General features: G+C 40.4%; 1 protein-coding gene and 1 pseudogene across 9 annotated transcripts in view; one reads left to right on the forward strand and one right to left on the reverse strand.

Annotated features, from left to right (window-relative positions):
- The window catches only part of Pum2 (pumilio RNA binding family member 2), an 88,377-nt gene extending 81,427 nt beyond the window's left edge, over positions 1-6,950 (forward strand). For all 9 annotated transcript variants that reach the window (XM_040271354.2, XM_021724658.3, XM_005322604.4 and 6 more), the window contains 4 exons: positions 491-616; positions 806-927; positions 1,908-2,100; positions 3,949-6,950. In XM_040271354.2, coding sequence (XP_040127288.1) covers positions 491-616; positions 806-927; positions 1,908-2,100; positions 3,949-4,080 — 573 coding nt within the window. In that variant the 3' untranslated portion in view covers positions 4,081-6,950. The remainder of the gene's footprint in view (positions 1-490; positions 617-805; positions 928-1,907; positions 2,101-3,948) is intronic.
- A 4,232-nt stretch (positions 6,951-11,182) lies between these two features.
- On the reverse strand, positions 11,183-12,777 carry LOC101955278 (caspase-3 pseudogene; annotated as a pseudogene).
- Between the last annotated feature and the right edge of the window lie 8,557 nt (positions 12,778-21,334).

Below are 21,334 nucleotides of genomic sequence, written 5' to 3' on the forward strand. Positions count from 1 at the left end.
TCTTGAGTCTCAAGATAATACCAGCATGTGCATATAAAAATAAAGAGACAAGACAATAGATGTACATTAATTTTTGCCTCTTTTGTAGTCATTAGATAGTGTTTCTCACTGCCCTCCGCCCCACAAGTTGAAAAACTTAGTAGTTTAAGAAGTTAAGGTAATCACTATTAAAATTATAAAGCACATGTTTTCCAAATTTCCTGGCGAGAGGGAGTTAAGGAGAAGTCTCAATGGTTTTAAAAAGAAGGTACACACTCAGCTCTAAACTACCCTTCCTCCATTCTTCAACAATATCACATACCCTCAATCTTCTGGTTAAGTTCCTTTCAGTCAGAATTATCTTTATCTATAAATTCAGTACTCTCTCCCACAACCTCCCAGTCTTTGCTGTCATCGTAGGGGTTGTAGTAAACATGAATCAGAAATCTGTCTACCTTTTAAAACTGTTAAAAAATATCAGAAGTTTAATTTTTACTTATTTTGTTTTAAGGTATTTGTGCTTTCAACCCATCCTTACGGCTGCAGAGTAATTCAACGTATTCTAGAGCATTGTACTGCAGAACAGACCTTACCCATCTTGGAAGAACTTCACCAACATACAGAGCAGTTAGTACAGGTATGAATTCTTTAATAATTTGAAGTGTGTGTGTTTTAAGAAATATAATTTATTATTAAACAGTAAAATGAATTTATTGTGTTCTTGATTCTCTAGACTTGGGGGCAATTGTTTAACATCTTTTTAAGGAATCATAATTATTCTAAAGAAACAGCTAATAGGAAATAATTTTAAAATATCTGTCTGTAGGATCAGTATGGCAATTATGTTATTCAGCATGTACTAGAACATGGTCGGCCTGAAGACAAGAGCAAAATTGTTTCTGAAATCAGAGGAAAGGTGTTAGCTCTGAGTCAACACAAATTTGCCAGGTATTGTAATATTTTCTAATTTCAGTTTTTTTCACCAGGAATACATAAAGTATGTATCATTGAAGGTTCATCTCTTGGTGACTTTTAAAAGAACATAAAGGCAGGCATGGTGGCATATACTTATAGACAAAGTTATTCAGAATGTTGGAACAGGACAGTGGATAGAGCTCTCATAAGCTTGAAACTAGCCTTGGCAACATAGCAAGATACAAGTCTCAAAAGAAAATGTGCATACAGAACATTCTTTTTTTTTTTTCCTCTCTCCCCTTTTTAAACACACATAACTAATTGCTTTTATCCGCATTTATTCCACTTTTGAATCTGTATTTAGAAAATATTGATCCCCAAGACCAGTAAGAAAATGCAGATGTATTCAGTGCATGTTTTTGAAAGTCAGACTTTATTATCAATGTAATTTTCTTTTTTGGATTATAATTTTAACACCCATAATTAAATTTGCAAATGTCAAAAGGTGGGTTATTCTATGGTGCCATTTTCTTGGTGGTAGCAAAAGGGCGGGGGGTGTTTTGGGTTTTAGTGCCCAGGATCAAACCCAGGGCCTCATGATGTCAGGCAAGTGCTCTGCTCTGAGCTACATTTCAGCCTTTTTTTTTTTTTTTTTTTTTTATGTTTTAAAAAATATTTTTAGTTATAGATGGACAGAATGCCTATATTTTATTTACTTATTTTTACATGGTGCTGAGGATCAAACCCATTGCCTCATGTGTGCTAGTTTGTACTTTATTTTGTTTTAGGACAGAGTCTTGCTGTGTTGCCCAGGCTGGCCTGGAGCTTGTGACCCTGCTTCAGCCTAAAATAGGTGTGCACCACATGGCCCAGCCCAAATTCCTGATTTTAAAGTAATTGTAAAACAAGAAAACCCCATCTTAATGCCTCTTCTGTTTTCTAATATGTTGGAGCAAATTCTTTGAAAAGTCATAGACATCTAAGAAAAAATAACAAGGTCGTTTTGTTTCTAGCAATGTGGTAGAAAAATGTGTTACTCATGCCTCCCGTGCTGAGAGAGCTTTACTGATTGATGAAGTTTGCTGCCAGAATGATGGTCCTCACAGTGCCTTATACACCATGATGAAGGATCAGTATGCCAATTATGTGGTTCAGAAGATGATTGACATGGCTGAACCTGCTCAGAGAAAGATAATCATGCACAAGGTAATACATAGTTTGTGTGACTTTGGCTACATGTTTAAACTTGCCTAGGTATAATTTCTTTGTGCTATAACTGGAGAGGGGGAAAAAAAATATGGATAACCTTCCACAGATGATTTTCTTTTTATTAAATTCTTAAGGTAACCTGTTCATAAAATCCACATGAATGCTGTTACCTATGTTTAACATTATTCTTTTCCTCCCCTTTCTTATTTAGTTCATAGTCATGAACTGAACATTGATCTTTAAAAATGTAATTAGGTTTTCCTACTAACTGGTCAAGTCTTTCCAAAGAGAATTTTGGGTTAATATGATTTTTTACCTCATGTAGAAATACCTCCTAATACTTTCTGAGGTTGTTTTCTCCCTAGAATCTAATGACTGTTTAAGAAATTGTTAATGGCTATAGGAAAACTTTTTAAAAAAAGAAGAAGAAATGATAGAAGCAAATTTTATATCCTCTTTGGATTTCATCATATAGAGGGGAAATGATCTCTTAACCCATTTTTTTCCATTATCTCAGATGCAGAGCACCTATAAAAACCTTAATTGAGCAACAAACATACTGCTGTGATAACTTGGAATTGAAAACTTGGGACTTAAAGGCTTTAGATCCCTTCCTGCCATAAAAGTGTTTGGGAGTCAATTAGTAGCTAATATATAATGATTAATTACTATTAATTGTAGTGCCAATTTTTAAAATCTATCCTTTAACTTGTACTAAAGTTCCTGTTTTTTTACTTCAGTGTTTCTGCTTAAAATTATACAAAAAAAAATTTGATCTTATTTTTAACAGCTACATAATTTATTAAGCCAACATGGTATTTAAAAACTCAGATTATTTATTATAAGTATGTATTTATTTTTGTCTCTTTTTTTCATAATTTTTATTGGTGTTTTATAAGCCAACATCATGTTTAAAAACTCAGATTATAAGTATTTATATTAAAAACTTGCATAATTAAATGTTTGGGTGTTTTAGATTTCTGGATATGGAGTGACTGGGTCAAAGCATGTAAACATTTTACATTTTAATAGATACTGCCAAGTTGTACTCAAAAAATCTCATGCAAGTTATGTGTCTGCCTATCTAGTTATGTGAGAAGAATGCCTATTTTACTATAGTATGCTCATCAATCCAGGTATTATATTTATTTTTAGCCTTGCCAATCTGGAAGGAAAGATAGAGATAGGGTTTTTAAAGAATGTTATTACTCCCTCACATTACTTTCCCACTGTATTGTGTATTTCTCTATTTGCATGTGACATCCTTTTAAAAAGTAGTGGTTTGTTTATTCATTTAACAATTTTGAGAGCAGATATTTGGAGAAATTGAATGGATCAGAACTGCTTTGAATTTAAAATTATAAATTGTGATTATTTCTCTGAATTACCCAAATTTGAGGTTGTGGCTCGGTGGTAGAACACTCGCCTACCACATGCGAGTCAATGGGTTTCAATCCTCAGCACAACATAAAAATAAATAAATAAAGGTATTGTGTCCAACTACAACTATATATATATATATATATATATATATTTTTTTTTTTTTTTTTTTTTTTTTTTTTTTTTTTATTTTTTTTTTTTAAAGAGAGAGTGAGAGAGAGAGGGGGACAGAGAGAGAGAGAGAGAGAATTTTAACATTTATTTATTTTTTCTTAGTTCTTGGCGGACACAACATCTTTGTTGGTATGTGGTGCTGCTGAGGATCGAACCTGGGCCGCACGCATGCTAGGCGAGCGTGCCACCGCTTGAGCCACATCCCCAGCCCTTTTTTTTTTTTTTTAAGAACAACAACAATTAAGAACCTAAAATAACTTAGATTTCCTAAGCAGATATTTTGTTTTTCAGATTCGACCTCACATTACTACTTTGCGCAAATACACATATGGGAAGCATATACTGGCCAAGTTGGAAAAATATTATTTGAAAAATAGCCCAGATCTAGGGCCTATTGGAGGACCACCAAATGGAATGCTGTAAAGGAAAAAAGAAGGAAGATGATTTAACTATGTGAGAAGAATATTTCTTTTGTGAATTATCAAAACACAACTCAACTATGAATCTTCAATTTTTTTTAATGCAAAACTATTTATTGACTTTATTCATCCATTTGTAAATTTTTTAAGGTTCTTGTGTATATTTGGGGGGTGGGGGTGGTGAATTATAAATTATATTCAGCCCTGAATGGAGACCTATCAGATTGGATTGCTGGCAAAGCACAGAATGCCTGTATATGATGTAACTGTATCAAAAAAAAAAAAAAGTTGTCACATATTTTGTAAATTTTTACCTTGTAAAGTCACAAAAATAGTTTTTAAAGGAAAAAGTACAGTATTCTTTTAAAAAACTGGCTTGCAGTCTGGTAGGTCTACAACCCCATAGCACAACAGGTTTATAGAGATGTATATAGAATTATAGTCCTTATTTTTTTTTCCTTTGCGTGAAGCCTTTTATAACAGATTTAACAATCAACTGCATAAATATTATTAATATTTTAAAAAGAAAAAGTTAAGTTGTATTTTGATAATTCACAAACTATCATGCAAATAAAAACTCAGCAAGTAAGACAAGAATAAAATGATTTGAGATAAAAGGAACTTAACATTATTTACGGTTGATGTGGTTTTTAATACAAATACTGCCCTATAATGTCTCTGGCAATGTACAGAAGTATTGTATATACTTACATATGTAATTGTTGTTACGAGTTAGGAAACAGAAGAAAAAAAAAATCATGGTGACACTTCCATCCAGTTAAGTGCACTAAATGAGAAGTTTCACATTAACTTTTCAGTTTGGTTTGCAATGAGAAAGAGTGGAAATTTGTATTTTGTTTTGCTTATAGAATTACAGACATGTTGAGGACGTGTTGAGCTTTATTTTGCTTTTTCCTAGTAGATGCAGAAAGTAGGAAACAGAGGTGAAAAGGGGCCACTGAAAAGTGAATTTGATAGCTCAACATTTAAGCATGATTACATATTCAGATAGCTTTTTTTGCTTCCTATAAATATATGCATTGTGTGTGTAGTAATAGATGTAAGTTTACACTTTAAAAGCAAATCTTGTTTCAATGTTTATTATAAAAGCCTTGCTAATTTAGTAGTAACACTTTCCTTGGTTGTACAGGTGTACATTTGTAAACCTTCATGCTGTAAATGGAATTTGTTTTATCTCTTTGGGAAGCATTTGCATTTTAGTGTACATTTATGTCCCTGCCCTCTTTGACCTGGCAATATAGTGTTGTATAATGTAAATTTATTTCTCCAAATTGAGAGTGATTTTTTAAAAATTTTTTATCTTTATATGGTTTCAGATGTATGAACCAGCTTTCTTTTTATTATTGTGAGAAACATTTTGTTTTATAACATAGTTGTTGACTCTGTTAATACGGACATGCTAGGATTTGGATCATTTTCAATTGAAGTCAGGGTATTGTGCATAATAGAAAGTATTGGACTGAGATATTTGCTTACCAAGGAGGCCAATGCTTTTTCCATCTTATTAAAATGTGATGTGATTTTTTTTCTTTGTACAGAAGAGTACTGTATTTTTGAATAGCCTACTCCCAAGTAAGAGCAAATCTGTATGATAACGTTTTTTTCTCTGGACATAAGACATTATAACAGTAACATGATGTACATTTACAAGCGGCCTTATGTACATTTCCCAACAATCTTTTTAAGGCAAAATTGTGACCATATGTGTATAATTAAAATCGTTTTTAATCCTTTGCCTATGAAAATATTTTGGAAAAAAAACTTGCTTTGTATATTCAGTTTCTGAAAGATAAAGAAAGTGCTTTGTATTTTGTTGAAGTCAGTATTTTGTATAAACATTTATGTTGACCCATTTATGTTTAATGCTGAAAACTAAAATGAACATGCTATCTCTGTCATGAGTTGAACATGGAAAGGATTTTTTTTACTAGAGGTCTGCAGAAGAAAAGCAATTTTCTGAGCACAATATTATTGAATTTAAAGATTTTATCACTTAGCCATTCATATCTTGAACCTTAAAATAATAGCATAAACATTGGGGTGCCAGGAATACCTTTTATGTTGGATGTTGTTATTCTAGTTTTCTAACCCGACATTCCTTGGTGAGGCCATTAAATCCAACCACTTGTCATTCACTGTTCCTTCTCAGTCACACTGGCTCATCAGCATGTCCTTTTCATAGTTATCAGTATTCCCCAGTCCCTTAAAAAGCTGCTCTCTTCATCCTTTCCTAATTTTGTTTTGCCAGCCTCAAGAGTCTCAACCCCGTGTCAAACCTTTCTTTCCACTTTAAGCCCCTGGTCTCAGGATCAAAGCTTTCCTTGTTGGAGATTGGTACTGACTTTCCTGTATTAATACAGTTATTCCTAGTTTGCCTTTATCCTTACCATACTCTGTTGGCACAGCAGTTATCACTGCAGTTTTAAAAATTCCAAGTCCTAGAGAATGTTACATTGGGAAACAACCCTCCTCTAGGGGTCCTGTTGTTTCCATCTTTCCCAGTGCTAACAACTCAACCCTCCCAATACTTAAGTATATTCTGGAAAAATTCCTGTTCTTGTGGAAATTTTATGGTCTGCCATTTTTGCTGCCCACCCCAATTCCCTATTCTACCTTTTAGTATGTTGGCATGGAATTTTAGTAAAGTCTGACATTTCAGAATAAAGAAATTAACTGGGCAGAACCACTTAGGCTCAACTCTTTGAGTGTCTCCTTTTGATATAGGTTGTTTCTGGACCAGTTTGTCTAAGTCCTGGCTCTTATTGGTTCATTTGAAATGTTATCTTCACTCCTTTGTATATTATGTATAAATTAGAAAATGAAAAATGTGTGAATAACATTGTATGAAATAAACCTGGTCTTGTGTTTTTCTCTAGATAAAATAACCCTCTGCATCTCAATTATAATTAAGATTGCCCATTCAAGTTTATTCTGACTTAAAACAATATTTTTATCCAGTGGATGGTGTTCTGGGGTCACATCCTTCTAGTGGTGTTAATCCCATCTTTTGATTGATATATTAGACCTAACAATAATTGCATGCAATAATTAGTTTCATTCTTCATAGGATGAAACAGAGCCTGTTTCCTGATTAGGGAAATGATACATCTTAAAACCTGTTTTGAGAATTAAATCCCATACCTTTACACACAGGTATGTACTTCCTTTCCCCATGAACCTGGGGCAGAGGTTAAAGAAAATACAAGTTGGGTTCTTCCCAAGTTTAGTTTTATCTTGATTGGGGTTTATTCTTAGCTACCCCTTCTTTCTACCCTAGCTTACCAACCTAAGAAAGATACTGTCCACTTTTCTAGTGTCCTAGGTAGTTGTGTCAGGACGTTTTCTGTCGTGCTGGGGAAGAGCCTGGAGCCTGACTGCTGTGCACAGAACTTCAGAGCTGGAGAGGACTCGACCCTGGGGAACCCAGTGTTGGTGTGTGGTAGTAAACTTGAGTACCTCCATAGGGCATTTCTCCAGTTCCTTGGTTAACATTGCAGTATAAATTTTATGTTCACCAAGGAAGCCTTTCATTCAATTCAGTGTTTCCTGAGTGTGAAGAGCTATCTCTGATGATTCATTAATGTGTTTGCAGAGTTGAGCCACAAGTTTATAGCTAAGTTGAAGAACAACCTTCAGTATGTGTCCATCTACCTGAAGTAAACCACAATAACACTGCTCAGAAAAGTTATGCTAATTTGACTTCTAGGCAAAAAAAAGCACTGAATTGAGAAAGATCTGCCTAAACCATTCCTTCTCAGCATCTGCCTGAACAAAGTGAAGATGTACTTAAAAATCACAGGTGTCACCTTCTGAGTCAGAAGATTATTAAAGAATGTTGCCTACTAATTCCTTAGAGCCCAACCATCAATGACTTCTATGGCAAGTCAAGGACTGCTTGAGGTGATTTGCTCACACATGTTACAGGAGTGGCCTGGGTCCCCAGCAGTGACTGGAAAGCTGCTGAAAATCGGGGTAGGGCCTTGCCTTCACTGTAGGCAGTGCAGCTCAGGGCCAAAGCTAGGCGGAGCTATAGAAATAAACTAGGATGAGACAACTGGGAGGCTGGAATCGATTTATTGAGCACCTACTTTGTGTCAGGTGGTATTCTAGATGCTTTGATACAGCTCCAGAGCATGCAGCATGCAGACAGAATGAAGTTCTGGAATATAAGCAAGTCTGTAGTTGGCAATAGGGAGGCATCCCAGGTTCTTGAGCAGGAGAGTGAAGGGTGCAGTGCTGCAAAGAACCCACCAGCAGGGTGGACAAAGCAACAGAATTTGGAAGAAGGGGATGACCGCATAGTTGGCACTGAATCACCCGTGCAGGCCTCTTAGGGGAGGAAGCCTTGAGAAGCACCTGCTGGGCCTCTCCTACACCAGGGATGGGGTCCTCCTGGAGAAGGAGAGTGGCTCTGTTCCACACCTTTCAAAACGGGTTCTGGTCTGAGGTTGAGAGTCGGGTATGGAGGGCACCTGAGATTTTAGGAGGGAGAGGGTCGCCACCCGGAATGGGAGGATGACTTTGTATGCCAATTCCACTCCCTTTCCGGGTAGGGTGCAGAACAAAGAAGGGACCTGGAGGTCCAAGCTGTCAGGAAAGGGCTGTCTCCAGGTGGCCCAGAATCCCGATACCCCACAGCCAGGTGCAAGCATCGCCTTAGACACCCTCAACCCTTGTGATTTCAGCTTGCTCATCAGACTTGACTAGGCAGGTCTGCCCGGGCGGAGGTGCCCCCTGCCGGCCGGGCCTGAGCTGCGTTGCCCTCCCACCATCCTGCTGCGGGTTGGGGGGGCCTTCCCAAAGTCAAGATGCCCTGCACCTTAGGGAGTCTCTCAAGCTCCTTAAGTGTTCTTCCTTTAATTACTTGTAGCCGATTACTCCTGGGCATTACACACACGTGCCCTACCTCCCTGCACAAGGAAAGAATCCCCACCCACCAACTCGGTGGCTTCAACAGTCATTTCGTGACTGCCCCCAACTCCATCTTATATCCTAGCAGTCATACCTTAGCCAACCCAAATCTCTTTCCTAGGACCCAGACCCTGAAGTCTTAAAAATCCAACATCTCCAACTGCATCTTCCCCAAATATGTCCCAAACTGAACCCATCTTCTTAACCCTCTTCCTCATCCTCTTTCCTTCCTGGATTAATTGGCACCTAAAGCCATAGGTGGACAACTAATTTTATTATTATAAGTATCTCCCCAATATTACATGGGATATAGTAATACTAAAAAATGTACCTGTAATTTAACTGTGTGTCCGTGCCTTCATTTGCTAATCTGGAACCCTACTGCCTCTCTCTGATGAGCCAATTTGCCCCACTCTTCTAGATCATCCCTGGAAGTCCCTGGAGACTTCTTTAGACAGATACAGGGGATCATGACTTCAGGTAAAATGTGTTGATTCTCTGATGGCTAAATACTGCAATCGCTTGTTTTCGTGGGTTTCTCCAGCCAGATTGAACCTCTGGAAATCCAGACCAGATGCTTTTCTCTCTGCCTGAACCATGATGTTAGGTACTTAGGAAATGCTTCCAAAAGAAAGAGCCAAGGACTGGGGATGTGGCTCAAGCGGTAGCGCGCTCGCCTGGCATGCGTGCGGCCCGGGTTTGATCCTCAGCACCACATACCAACAAAGATGTTGTGTCCGCCGAGAACTAAACAATAAATGTTTAAAAATTCTCTCTCTCTCTCTCTCTCCCCCCCCCCCCTCACTCTCTTTAAAAAAAAAAAAAAAAGAGCCAAATTCAAGAATGCCAGGTTTAAGTGGTCTGTCTCAATCAAGGGCCATTATGGGATTCATCAGCTGCTCTGCTCAATGGTCTACACTGGGCTGGGGGGTGTGACTCAATGATAGAGCATTTGCCTAGCATGCATAAGGACCTAGGCTTGATCCCTGGCACTAAAAAAAAAAAAATGTGTTATGCTTGAATGAATTCTTATGGTTAAAAAAATTCAATCAAAACCACACAAAGTACAAAAAACCCTCACCTTACTTCCACTACCCTTCAGTTCCACTCCCCCACTCACTGCTAACAGCTGCTAACAATGTAACTTTTTCAGTGTATTTATTAGGCCATAATGAAAAGGCTAATAAATTCCAAAAAGCTGAAATCATACAGAACACATTCACTGAGTAGAATACAGTAGAATTAAGGGGATCAAAACTATATTCTAGAGAGAGAACTGTATCTATTAGAAAAGTCTATATTTTAGAATGAACTAGAAAAATAGCTTAGAAATTTTTAAAATAGCCTTTTTTATTTTAAGTTTGAATTTATGTTTTGAAATAAAAATGCAATAACAAATTTTTACAAAACTGTCACACAGGAACACATCATAAGATACCATTACATGCTACATTGTCTTAGAAAAAGTCAATAGATCGAATCAATTAGCTGTAAATTAAAACATGAGTTCCTTTCTTTGGGCAAAAAGAAAGCTCATGTGAAATGCTGGACAAAAGCCAGTGAGACCTGCCAGTACAGTCAGTAATGGCTCAATGTTTCCAGCTGTGAGGAAGCCAGGATTCTGGCCTCCAGGTTCCCTCTGTGCACAGGACAGGCTTCCACCTGATGCTTCTGAAGTCCTGTGTGCATGGTCCTTTTATTTCAGATAACTACATACAATTTTGCCACTAGTTTACTTTGTAAACTTCAGAAAATAACATTTACAAGTTTACCACAAGGAATACCATGATTTTTATTATGACTCTCACCACCTTGGAAAAATATCCATTTTGTAAGTTTCTGGTTTGGTCCATCTTCTTATGACATGCCTAAGAAGCATCTGCCACACGCACACCTGTACAAGTAAGAAACCAGGGGGGTGGTGCTTTTCTGAAGCCCAGTCTATGGCTCTGCCTACATTGAATAGGCTGTCCCACATCTTAGGCTCAAACTATTTTCTCTCAAATTACAGAGTGCCCAGCTGATCATTTATTGTTCTTTCCTTATATTTTCACTATTTATTGTACACATCATATTTCAGTATGTTCCTGTAGCAGTTCTTTGTTTAGCCTAACAATCAAAAACTGAATTTTTTAATATTAGTTCTTTACACATTTTGTTGGTCTGTAAAAAGTTGATTTGCATAAAAACAAATGAGAAGAAACATATGCTGGTAGATCTTAGCACCTTAGAGTTACGATTCTGTCTGTCCATTAATGTTGCAAGTTAGCCTTAAAAGAATCAACTCAGCTTGCTCATACTTTCTCTAAAATATTTAGTTCTCTTCAAGTAAACATAATTTTTTTATAATAGACATGCTCAGAACAAATAGCACAAAACCATAAGCTATGACAACTGATGTAAAAATGCAGTTGGCTGACTTCCATTTATCAATTCTAAAATAAAGGCTTAAGCCTTTGAACACGCCAATGTCCCCCAAGTTCTAAGGTCCATAATTCCACATCATCATTTATATAGTTTGACAAAAACTAGAATGCACAGTCTTAAGTGTGTGGAGGAAAATATTAAAATTCATCATTACTGAAACATTTAATCTTCATAAATTATTGAAAATTTCATAGCATGGCATCACTAAATCTTGTGAATTATGAAATATGTAAATTTACAATAATTTCCTCTCATAATAATTGCACCATTATTCATATTTATTTATTCCTAATTAAATTCAAGTCCAACTACCTAATTTTGAGGTAGCTTCATTGTGGTTCTACTGCAGAAGTGGTATGTTTCAAAGTACCATCTTTAGATAAAATTTAAGTGGGAGAGGAAACAAAGTATTATTTATATTGTTGTCTCACTTGGCATACAAACTAACAAAATCAACTATTTATTTAGGGATAAAAATACAGTTCTTTTGTGAGCATGGACACAATACATGGAATCTGTTTCTTTGCATGAAAAGTGGAGTCAAGAGAAAAGAACTCAAATTCTGTTGCTACCTTCCGGTTTACCCGAGTGAGAATATGCATAAACTCAAGCTTATGAGCGTATTGTTTCAGCAGAGCACACAGTGACTGGATGAACTAGGATCCATCCTTGGAATTTCGCCAGGAATAGTAACCTGGTGCTGTAGAATATGCATATAAGAAGTCGGCCTCTACTGGTATTTTGTGGCATGCTATGTCATCATCAATGCCACTGTCTGTCTCAATGCCACAGTCTAGTTCTGTACCCCGGCAGGCCTGAATAATGAAAAGTTTGGGTTTTCCAATTAAGACTTCTGCAATAATCTCCTCTGAAGAAACTTGTTAATATTTTCAGGTCAACAGGTCCATTTGTTCCAAATATTATTCCTTCATCACCATGGCTTAGAATTACACAAATAAAGCTGCTCCTTTTGCTATGATCTTCTTTAGAAACATTGTGCATTAACTCCACAATTTCTTCACGTGTAAGGTCATTTTTATTCCTGACTTCATATTTCAAGTTCATGAATATTTCTCGGAGGTTTGCTGCATCTACATCTGTACCAGACCGAGAGGCCATTCCAGTGCTTTTATGAAAGTTCTTATTATTAATGATTAAACATAAACCCATTTCAGGATAATCCATTTTGTAACGATTGTCCAAGGATATTCCAGAGTCCATTGATTTGTTTCCATGTATTGGTTCAAATTTTTAATGGATTTTGAATCCACTGAGTTTTCATTGTTCTCCATGGTTACTTTTCTTAAAGCGTAGCTCTAGCGAGCGCCACACGGCACACACCGCTCCCTTCTGGGACTAAAAAATAGCCTTCTTAATAACTCATAAATTAAAGAACTCATCTAATCTGGAATAAATATAAAGTAATTTCAAAATTAATAACAGTGAGAGTCTTATCTATCAAAACCTGAAGGATTCAGGCCAAAAGCTATTCAGAGAAAAACGTTTAGCCAAGGAAGTCTGAAGAAACCTGAAGATAAATGAACTCAAGAAACTACTAGAGCCAAGCGCGGTGGCACATATCTGTAATCCCAGCAACTCGAGAAACTAAAGCAGGACGATGGCAAGTTTTCAAAGCCAGCCTGGACAACTTACCCAGATCCTGCCTCAAAAGAAAAAGAGACGGGGGGTGTAGCTCAGTGGTAGAGTGTCCCTGGGTTCAATCTCTAGGACCATCGAAACAAATGAACACACTCACACACTTAAGTGGCTCGAATCATCTGACAGCTCACCATCATATGTCCAGCATTTGATGTTGACCGTCAGGTGGGACTTAAGTTAAGAGCTGTCAGTCAGAATGGCTTCTCGATGTAACCTGGGGTTTCCCAATTCTTGGAACCTAGGTTCCAAAGGCCGAGGGAACAAGATAGGTGGAGGGGGCAAAGACTAAGCAGAAACTGAATTGCCTGTTTTGGCTTCGTCTCCAAAGTCACACAGCCTCAGCAGGGAGAGTCACTAAAGTGCACTAAAAGGGAAGGGAATATAGACTGCACCTCTGGATGGAGGGTTGGCAATTACATGTTGTTAGAAAAGCAAGTGGAATAGGATATATTCGTATGTCTAACTTTGGAAAATTTCAACTACTAAGAACTCTGTGGGTCATGTCGAAAGAACCCAGAATATAAACTGAAGGAGTACCACTGGCCAAAACTAGGAACTTTGGCCACTGTTAAGACTAAGAATCACCAAATAATCACTGCAAATAGATTGAAACACATCAAAAGTCCATGAGTTCATCAAGATTTTTGTTTTAATGGATCATTTTTAGAGATGCTGGAGAAACAATTAATTACTTGTAAAATAATTAGATAAGGAAAAGAGCAAACATTTAGACCAGACTTTCTAGTATAGACTGTAACTCAAAGAAACCAAAGAGTTGATAAGTTCTCTTTATAGAAGTATTCCAAATAATGAGTGAAGAAGGAATAATAGTACCCTCTCATGATAATAGTAAATGTGATTCATGGTGTGTTGGGTTGAATTTTGGGTGCCTCTGCCCTGCAACTAATGTTCACTTTGAACCTGTAAATCATATCTTACTTAGAAGTAGAATTTTTTTTTTTTTTTTTTTGGACCAGGGGTTGAACTCAGGGGCACTTGACCACTGAGCCACATCCCCAGCACTATTTTATATTTTATTTAGAGACAGGGTCTCACTGAGTTGCTTAGAGCTTCACTGTTGCTGAGGCTGGCTTTGAACTCAAGATCCTCCTGCCTCAGCCTCCGGAGCCACTGGGATTGCAGGCATGTGCCACAGTGCCCAGCCCTTTGGAAGCAGGATTTTTGGAGTGAGATCACACTGTATTAGGGTGGTCCCTAAATCCAATACAACTAATGTTCTCATAAGAGGAAGTTTGAACACAAAGACAAACATGCAAAGAAAGCCATGTGAAGACAGGGCTAAATATTAATAAATATTTGTTGAGTGAGCGAGTGAATGAATGAGCGTTCTGGATGAGATCAACCTTGTCCTTAATTTCCAGTTATTGGTCAAAGGACAAATATACATTATCACCTAATAAGTGACGGGCCCCTCTCAGTCCATTCCTTCACTGTCTCTATTGGCTCGTCAGTGCCCTCCCGGCATGGTCTGGGGGCCCAGGGTCAGGCCTGGGTTCTGGCCAGCACAGCCCGGGGAGTGAGGGAAACCTCTCACCCACCTTTCAGGCTATTTCTTTTCCCTGACATCTCTCAGGGTCTTCTGAGGGGTCAGCATTCCTGGGTTGGGTGGGAGAGATGTCAGACTCAAAGGCATCCCTCTCAGCCACAGGTGACAGCAGGTCAGGCTCCTAACTCATTCCAACAACAGGGTCCAAGTTAAAAGGGAGGATTTTTGTAGTGAGACATCTCCCCAGCTCTGACCACTGGCCACCGTTCTAAGTGGATTTTACACCGACTGGCCTGGCGTCCACAGGCTGCGTTTAAATAGGTCATTTCACCTCTTTCAATTTATTGACTTAGATCATGTGGGAAAGATATACTGACCAGCTCCTGGACCACCATCGTGGGACAGTCATGCCCCAGGTAGGATGTTACTTTAGGCCAGGGCTGGCTCTCCTGAGCCCTCTGCCCTCAGCCTCTCCCTGTGTCCCCAATAGGCTCAGCTCTGCACGCAGCCTATGTCCTGCATACCCTTGAGCTGTGTCTCCTCCATCTCCTCTGCCTGGGGGTTCCACTCCTAAGGCCACCAGGCAAGGTCCCCTCTAACCTGAATCTCCTATCCAGTGCTCTCTACCGAGAGCACACACCTTACGCACAGACATGTCTCAGAGTGAGGTGTGACTTCCAGAAGTCAATGCAACCCCACAGCTGAGGTTCCCTGTCTATGTACTTCCTCCGTCCTGGGAAGGCGGGTAGTTGTTCCACATCTTCCTGGTGTGGAGCCTGAAGGAAGTAACTTATATTTCCAGGTCACACATTTTCCTTGTAAAATATGGTCAGTATGAGATTGGGGGTGGGGCCAAGGCAGTTTCTCCGTGTTATACGTAGTTCCACTGTTGGACCTTTTACAATGCAAATGCATTCACTATATTATGAAATGAAAAGGGGATCTTACCATGTGACCCCATAATTCTGCTTCTTGGTATTCATCCAAATAAACTGAAAATTTGTAGCCATGTAAAAATGACATATACTGTTGATAGCAGCTGCCATAGTTTGACCAAACAGTCCAGGCAAGATCCCATCCCCCCAAAAAAGGAGAAACTGTGTTGGGGGAGAGGTTAGGGGACACTCACTGTACCTTCAGTTCAATATTTCTAAAAACTTAAAAGTGTCCTTTTAAAAAAAGTAGCCTATTAATTAATTAAGGAAGGAAGAAAGGAAGAGAGAGAGGGAGGAGCACCCCTCCTCAAACGGGGCCCAGTTCCTGGTGGGCACTTGCCCGGTATGAGTTCCTGACACCACCCACCAGCACCTGCCCTCTCTCCACCCCACTCCTGGTTCAGACTTCCTCAACTGAATATGAGCAGCCATGATCTCTAACAGCCTGCTACAGTGACATTCACAGGTGACAATGCCTTAGCTTGGCATCGAAGGCCCTTTACCATTCAGGGACATCTTGGCATCAGTCTCACTCTCTGCTGTGCCACTCTCCCTGGCCCTAAGCATGAGGGGAACACTGTGACTCAGCAGTGAGTGGATGGTCCTGGCCCTTGCGGGGCCCTGGATGGCTGACCCTCGTCCACCTGCCACGTCCTTTCCCACTTGCTCCTCTGCCTGGCCAGTTGCTCCTCTGCAGTCAGGTTTCTACCTGGATATTGGTTCCTCCCAGAAGCCTTCCCTGAGCTCCCTCTTGCCCCAGTGTTGGGCCCCACCTCCTGAATCCCCCTACATCACCTGGTGACCTCTCTTCTCAGCCACGAGCCCTTCCAGGCAGGGCTCTGCTTGAGTCATGGTGCACCTCCGGGACCTGGCTCAGAACAGGCACTTGGAACAATTTAAAAGCACAGCCTTTTGAGAGAGCATTAGCAGAGTTCTCAGAATCTCCTCCAATGCAACCTGTCTATTTTGCCCTAAAAGGTTTTGTACGCCGTAGGCAGGAGTTCACATGAGAATGTTTTGCAGCACTGTTTTGATACCAAAACATTCAAAAATGATGGGGCAGGGGTGGGAAGATGGCGGCAGTGCTGGGAGGGTTGAGTCCATTCTGGATATAATGAGGAGGCGGGGAAGCTGGCCTAGGGGGTCATTAACAACTGGACACCCTGTGTGGGAGTAAGTAAGCAGATACACGTGTAAGAAGAGAGGAGGTTCAAAATCCTCCAAATATGAGATCTCATCCCAGAAGAGGTCTAGAATCAAAGCCAGGAGCAACTAGCGCCTCTATTACCAGATTATGATCTTGATAAACAACTTCCTATTTAAAAGATAGGCTGGGAGAAATGGCTGATGGCAGATGTTGAGTAGAAACCCTACAAGATGGGTAATAAACATCTGGTCAGACCAGAAAGCAAGGAAGCTTTCAGAGGACCTGGGTCATGTAAAAACCATGTGGATGCCCCCAGAGGCCCAAGATGAAACAATCCCAGCATTCATAAGGGTAATAACTGCAGAGGGTGAAACACATCAAATATGTTTAAAGGCATGAGATCAGAATGAAACTTAAAAGGGGGAGGGGAACCACAGCGATTAGTTACCATTAGAAGATACAAGTAAGACAGTTTGTTATTTTGTAAATGAGTGAATGAAGAAAAAGAATCATGTTTATCATCATTTCTATACAAATTGTATCACTGAGTGGTTAAGTAATAGGTGAAGGGAAGTTAGATTTCTATGAAGTTGGTACTGAAAATATAGCATAATTATAAAAGCATTAGTTTGTAATCCTTAATAAATTAATGGATAATGGAGGCATGGACCTCCTGATAGAAAAACACCAGGAATCATCCAGGAAACAGTGCTTCCCACCAAAAAAAAAAAAAAAAATGAAGTTGAATTGATCACATGCTGAGATTTAATACAGGAAATGCAGAGAAAAAGGAACATGCTAGATCATATGTTAGAGATACGCTCAGCAAGATCCAAGGCGTGGAAAACTGTACAGGACAAACAACCCATTGTGTCCAGCAAATAAATTACATGGGCGGGGGGCGGGGGGGAAAGACTCGAAAAGACTACAGATTAAGAAACAAGAAAAATGTCAACTGGATTCCATGTGTGGATGATTATAATTTTAAAAGTATGACAGTATGAAGCGACTGGAAATTTAAACACCTACTGGGCATTTTATTCTTGTTAATGAGACACTTAGTGACCTATTTTATGGATAAAATCATACAGTCAAGGAGATTCACTCCAAAATATGATGGGGAAAAGTAAAAGCTACATATAGATAAGGTTGACCATGAATAATTGTTGATGTTGAGTGTTGGATACATGGAGGATCATCATATCATCTACTTTTGTGTATGCCTAGGTGCATTGAAATAAAAAGTCCCCCCCCACACACACACACATACACAATGACATCCATCAGAAGGGAAAGGCTAAATAAATCAAGAAACAGCCCAAATAGCCCAAACCCCCAAGCAGCCATTAACATATTTAGCTCTGGCCTATAGATGACCGATGTTTCTAAGACATATTACTAAGTCAAAAATACAAATTGCAGAAGACATTAAAACACACACAATAGTACATTCACATTGGTACCATTGATATATATAAATGCAGAGAAAAAAAGTCTAAATAAGCCCCCACCAATAGGACACAGTGGCACATGCTTGTAATTCCAGTGACTCAGGAGGCTGAGGCAGGAGGATGGCAAATTCAGAGCCAGACTCAGAAACTTAGTGAGGCCCTAAGCAACTTAGAAAGGCCTTGTCTCTAAAAATATATTAAAAAAAGGGCAGGGAGTGTGGCTCAGTGATGAAGTACCTCTGGGTTCAATCCCAGTACCAAAAAAAAAAAAAAAAAAAAAAGGAGGAGGAGGAAGGAGAGGAAGAGGAAGGAGAAGGAGAAGAAAAGGAAGAGGAAAAGGAAAAAGAAGAAAGCAATTTGGAAGGCCTCAAATAACCTGACAGCAGTGGTCACCCTGAGGAGTGAACTTGGGGGAAGGAACTTTCAAGTTTTATTTTCTATGCTTTGGTACTGTTTGGATTTATGATAAGCAAATAGTAATCTTGTTCCTAAAACAATGGGCCTATTTTCTAAAGAAAGTTTTGAGTGAGTGAATGGACGGGTGAATGAGATGGAGATGAGGAGACCTTTCTGCAGGGGCTCCGGCTCTCCCGCTGGCCTGCCTCCCCAGACAGGAGAGTTTGTCTGGAGGAGTGGAAGGCAGCTGGGCCACCCCAGCTGAGTCAGGAGACCATCACTGCCCTTCTCCCTACTGCCTATGGGAGTGGTCATCACCCAGAGATGGCTTTTACAGCCCTGTGCGACCCCAGCTCACGCCACCTTCCCAGCAGGGGTCCAACAACTGGTGGCCAGTGAAGCATGCCTGCTGCCAGCCTCCCTGTGCTGCTCATGCTGTGCCCTCTGCCCAGAGTGCCCTTCCTTCTCTGTTCTACTGGACAAGTCATCGGAGTCTCCCTACTTCTTGAAGGCCCCCTCTGAACCTGGCCTGATTATTGGCACCCATTGGGCCCAGTATCTTGAATGAGGTTCTGTCTGCCTAGCAGCATGTCTCACATAGAAGGTGGAGGGCAGAGACTATCTATCTCCTGGTCCAGCATCCCTGCAGCTGAGTCATCACACCCAAAGCAATTCCCTCCCAGCTTCACCCACACTCCATGCCACAGGATTCCAAGAGGAGGATGGGAAGATGACCAAGTCGGGTGCCCATAAGAGCTCACGGGGGCTCTGTGTCAGCGATGGCACTGCTCCCCATCGGGCCTGCGAGCACAGGTGCATTGGTGGTCAGCATCCAGCCAAGGGGAGAGACATCAGGGCCAGGAGAGACTTCCAGCACCCACTGTGGTCTTCAGGGATTGTCAGCCAACAGAGGAAGACCCGAGGAGGACAAGCTGAGCCAGCTGAGGAAGGTTCCTTGCACCCTTCAATATAAGAGCAAAAATAAACACGATAAAATAATAATAAATTCAGATAGAATAGAAATATAGAATCCGTCAGAAGTGCAGACACTGAGTACTGTTCCTATTCAACCCCGTGCACCCGGGCTGTGCTTTGACTGTGTCCCCACAGTTCTTCTGCTGGAGACTTGATCCCTGGCGTGAAGGCATCGGGAGGTGCGACCTTTGTAGGTGCTAAGGTCATCGGGGCACCGCACTCACGCATGGGATAAAGTCTTTTATCTCTTTATAAAAGGACAAGCTGGGTCCTCTCTCCTCTCTCTCTCCTCTGGCCTTCTACTATGGAGGACACAGCAAGATGCTTACTAGATGTTGCCCCTCCATCTTGGACTTTCCAGCCTCCAGAACCATGAGCCAAATGAATTTCTGTTCTTTATAAACTATTGAGCCCGTGGTGTTCTGTCATAGTAGCAAAAAATGGACTCAGACCACTCCTATTACAACTCTGTGAGTCATGTGATATTATTATGCCCATTTTACAGAAGAAGAGACTGGGCTTTAACAAGGTTGTATGACTTGATGGCAGGGCCAGACAGTCTGATGCCAGAGCCAGTACACTTAACTGTGATTCCAGGCTCTGGGACTCATCCCTGAGGGCCCAGGAAGTAGTGATGAGCTAATGACTCGTGACTTCAGCTCATCCTTGCCATGGCAAGATGTGGTCCAGTGTGCTAGTTCTCCTGATTCTGCTAGACCACAGTTAGAAGTCTAGATTCTTTTTTTTTTTTTTTTTGCACTAGGGATTGAACCCAGGGCCTCATACATGCTAGGCAAGCACTTTATCACGGAGCTACCTCCCCTTTTACATTTTATTTTGAGACAAGTTCTCTTTAAATTGTCTCACAAACCTCTATCTTGTGATGTTCTGCTTCAGCTTCTTAGTAACTGGAATTATAGGCCTGCACCACCATGACTAGCAGAAGTCTGGATTTTCATGTGCAATTCCTATATGGAAATACCCTCCTGCCACCTTCTGTTTTTTATCACTGTAAGGGCAAAACACTTCGATAGGGCAAATGTAGCTTTGAGAGCTGTCACTTTGAAACCTCTGCCCCCTATGGTCTCATCAATGAAATATACAGTCACCATAGGTTGGAGGATCTCAGTCACTTATGTGTTACGTAAATTTGTATGTGCATCCTGGGGCTGGAGGTGAGGCACACCTGATGTGTAAGTAAAGATGTGCACACCTGTGCTACAAACAGGTACATGCACCAAAAAACCACCAGAACTTATACAACCCAGCTGGTGAGCCCAGGGATCCTTTTAGAACCCACCTCATATCCTCCGACCCCTGACGGGCTTTAGAACACTTCTGTTATTTCTAGGGTCCCACCTTGTGCGGGGTACAATGCAAAGCAATTTCCATGCAAGATGCAGAATGCATTCAGATGCTTCAGGAACTTGCTCAAGGTCACAGAGAGAAAGGGCAGTGTGGCTGAGATGAACACACCCCCCCTCCCACTGTGGACAGCTACTACATCCTTAGCAGGCAGGGAACATCCACAGGTGTGCCGCACCCACTCCTCAACTCTCTGAGGGCGGTACTAACCCTTCCCCTATTCAGAGGGTCAAATTAAATTGCAAAGAAGTTGTACTTACCCAAAGGAAATTACATACATGCAGGGACTTCGTAAAGCTTACCCCTAGCTCTGAGGGTGGGCGGGACAGACACCCCTGCTCCCCTTCTCTCCTCCACCAGGGTGCTGAGTCAGGGGGAGCCCTGGGCCTCTCACACACCCATCACTGATGACACCTCAGCCTTGTGGGGAGGCCTGGTGGGGGATGGGGGCCAGTGGCCTTACC

This window comes from Ictidomys tridecemlineatus, chromosome 12 (genome assembly GCF_052094955.1).
Source record: "Ictidomys tridecemlineatus isolate mIctTri1 chromosome 12, mIctTri1.hap1, whole genome shotgun sequence".
Lineage (NCBI taxonomy): Eukaryota > Metazoa > Chordata > Mammalia > Rodentia > Sciuridae > Ictidomys > Ictidomys tridecemlineatus.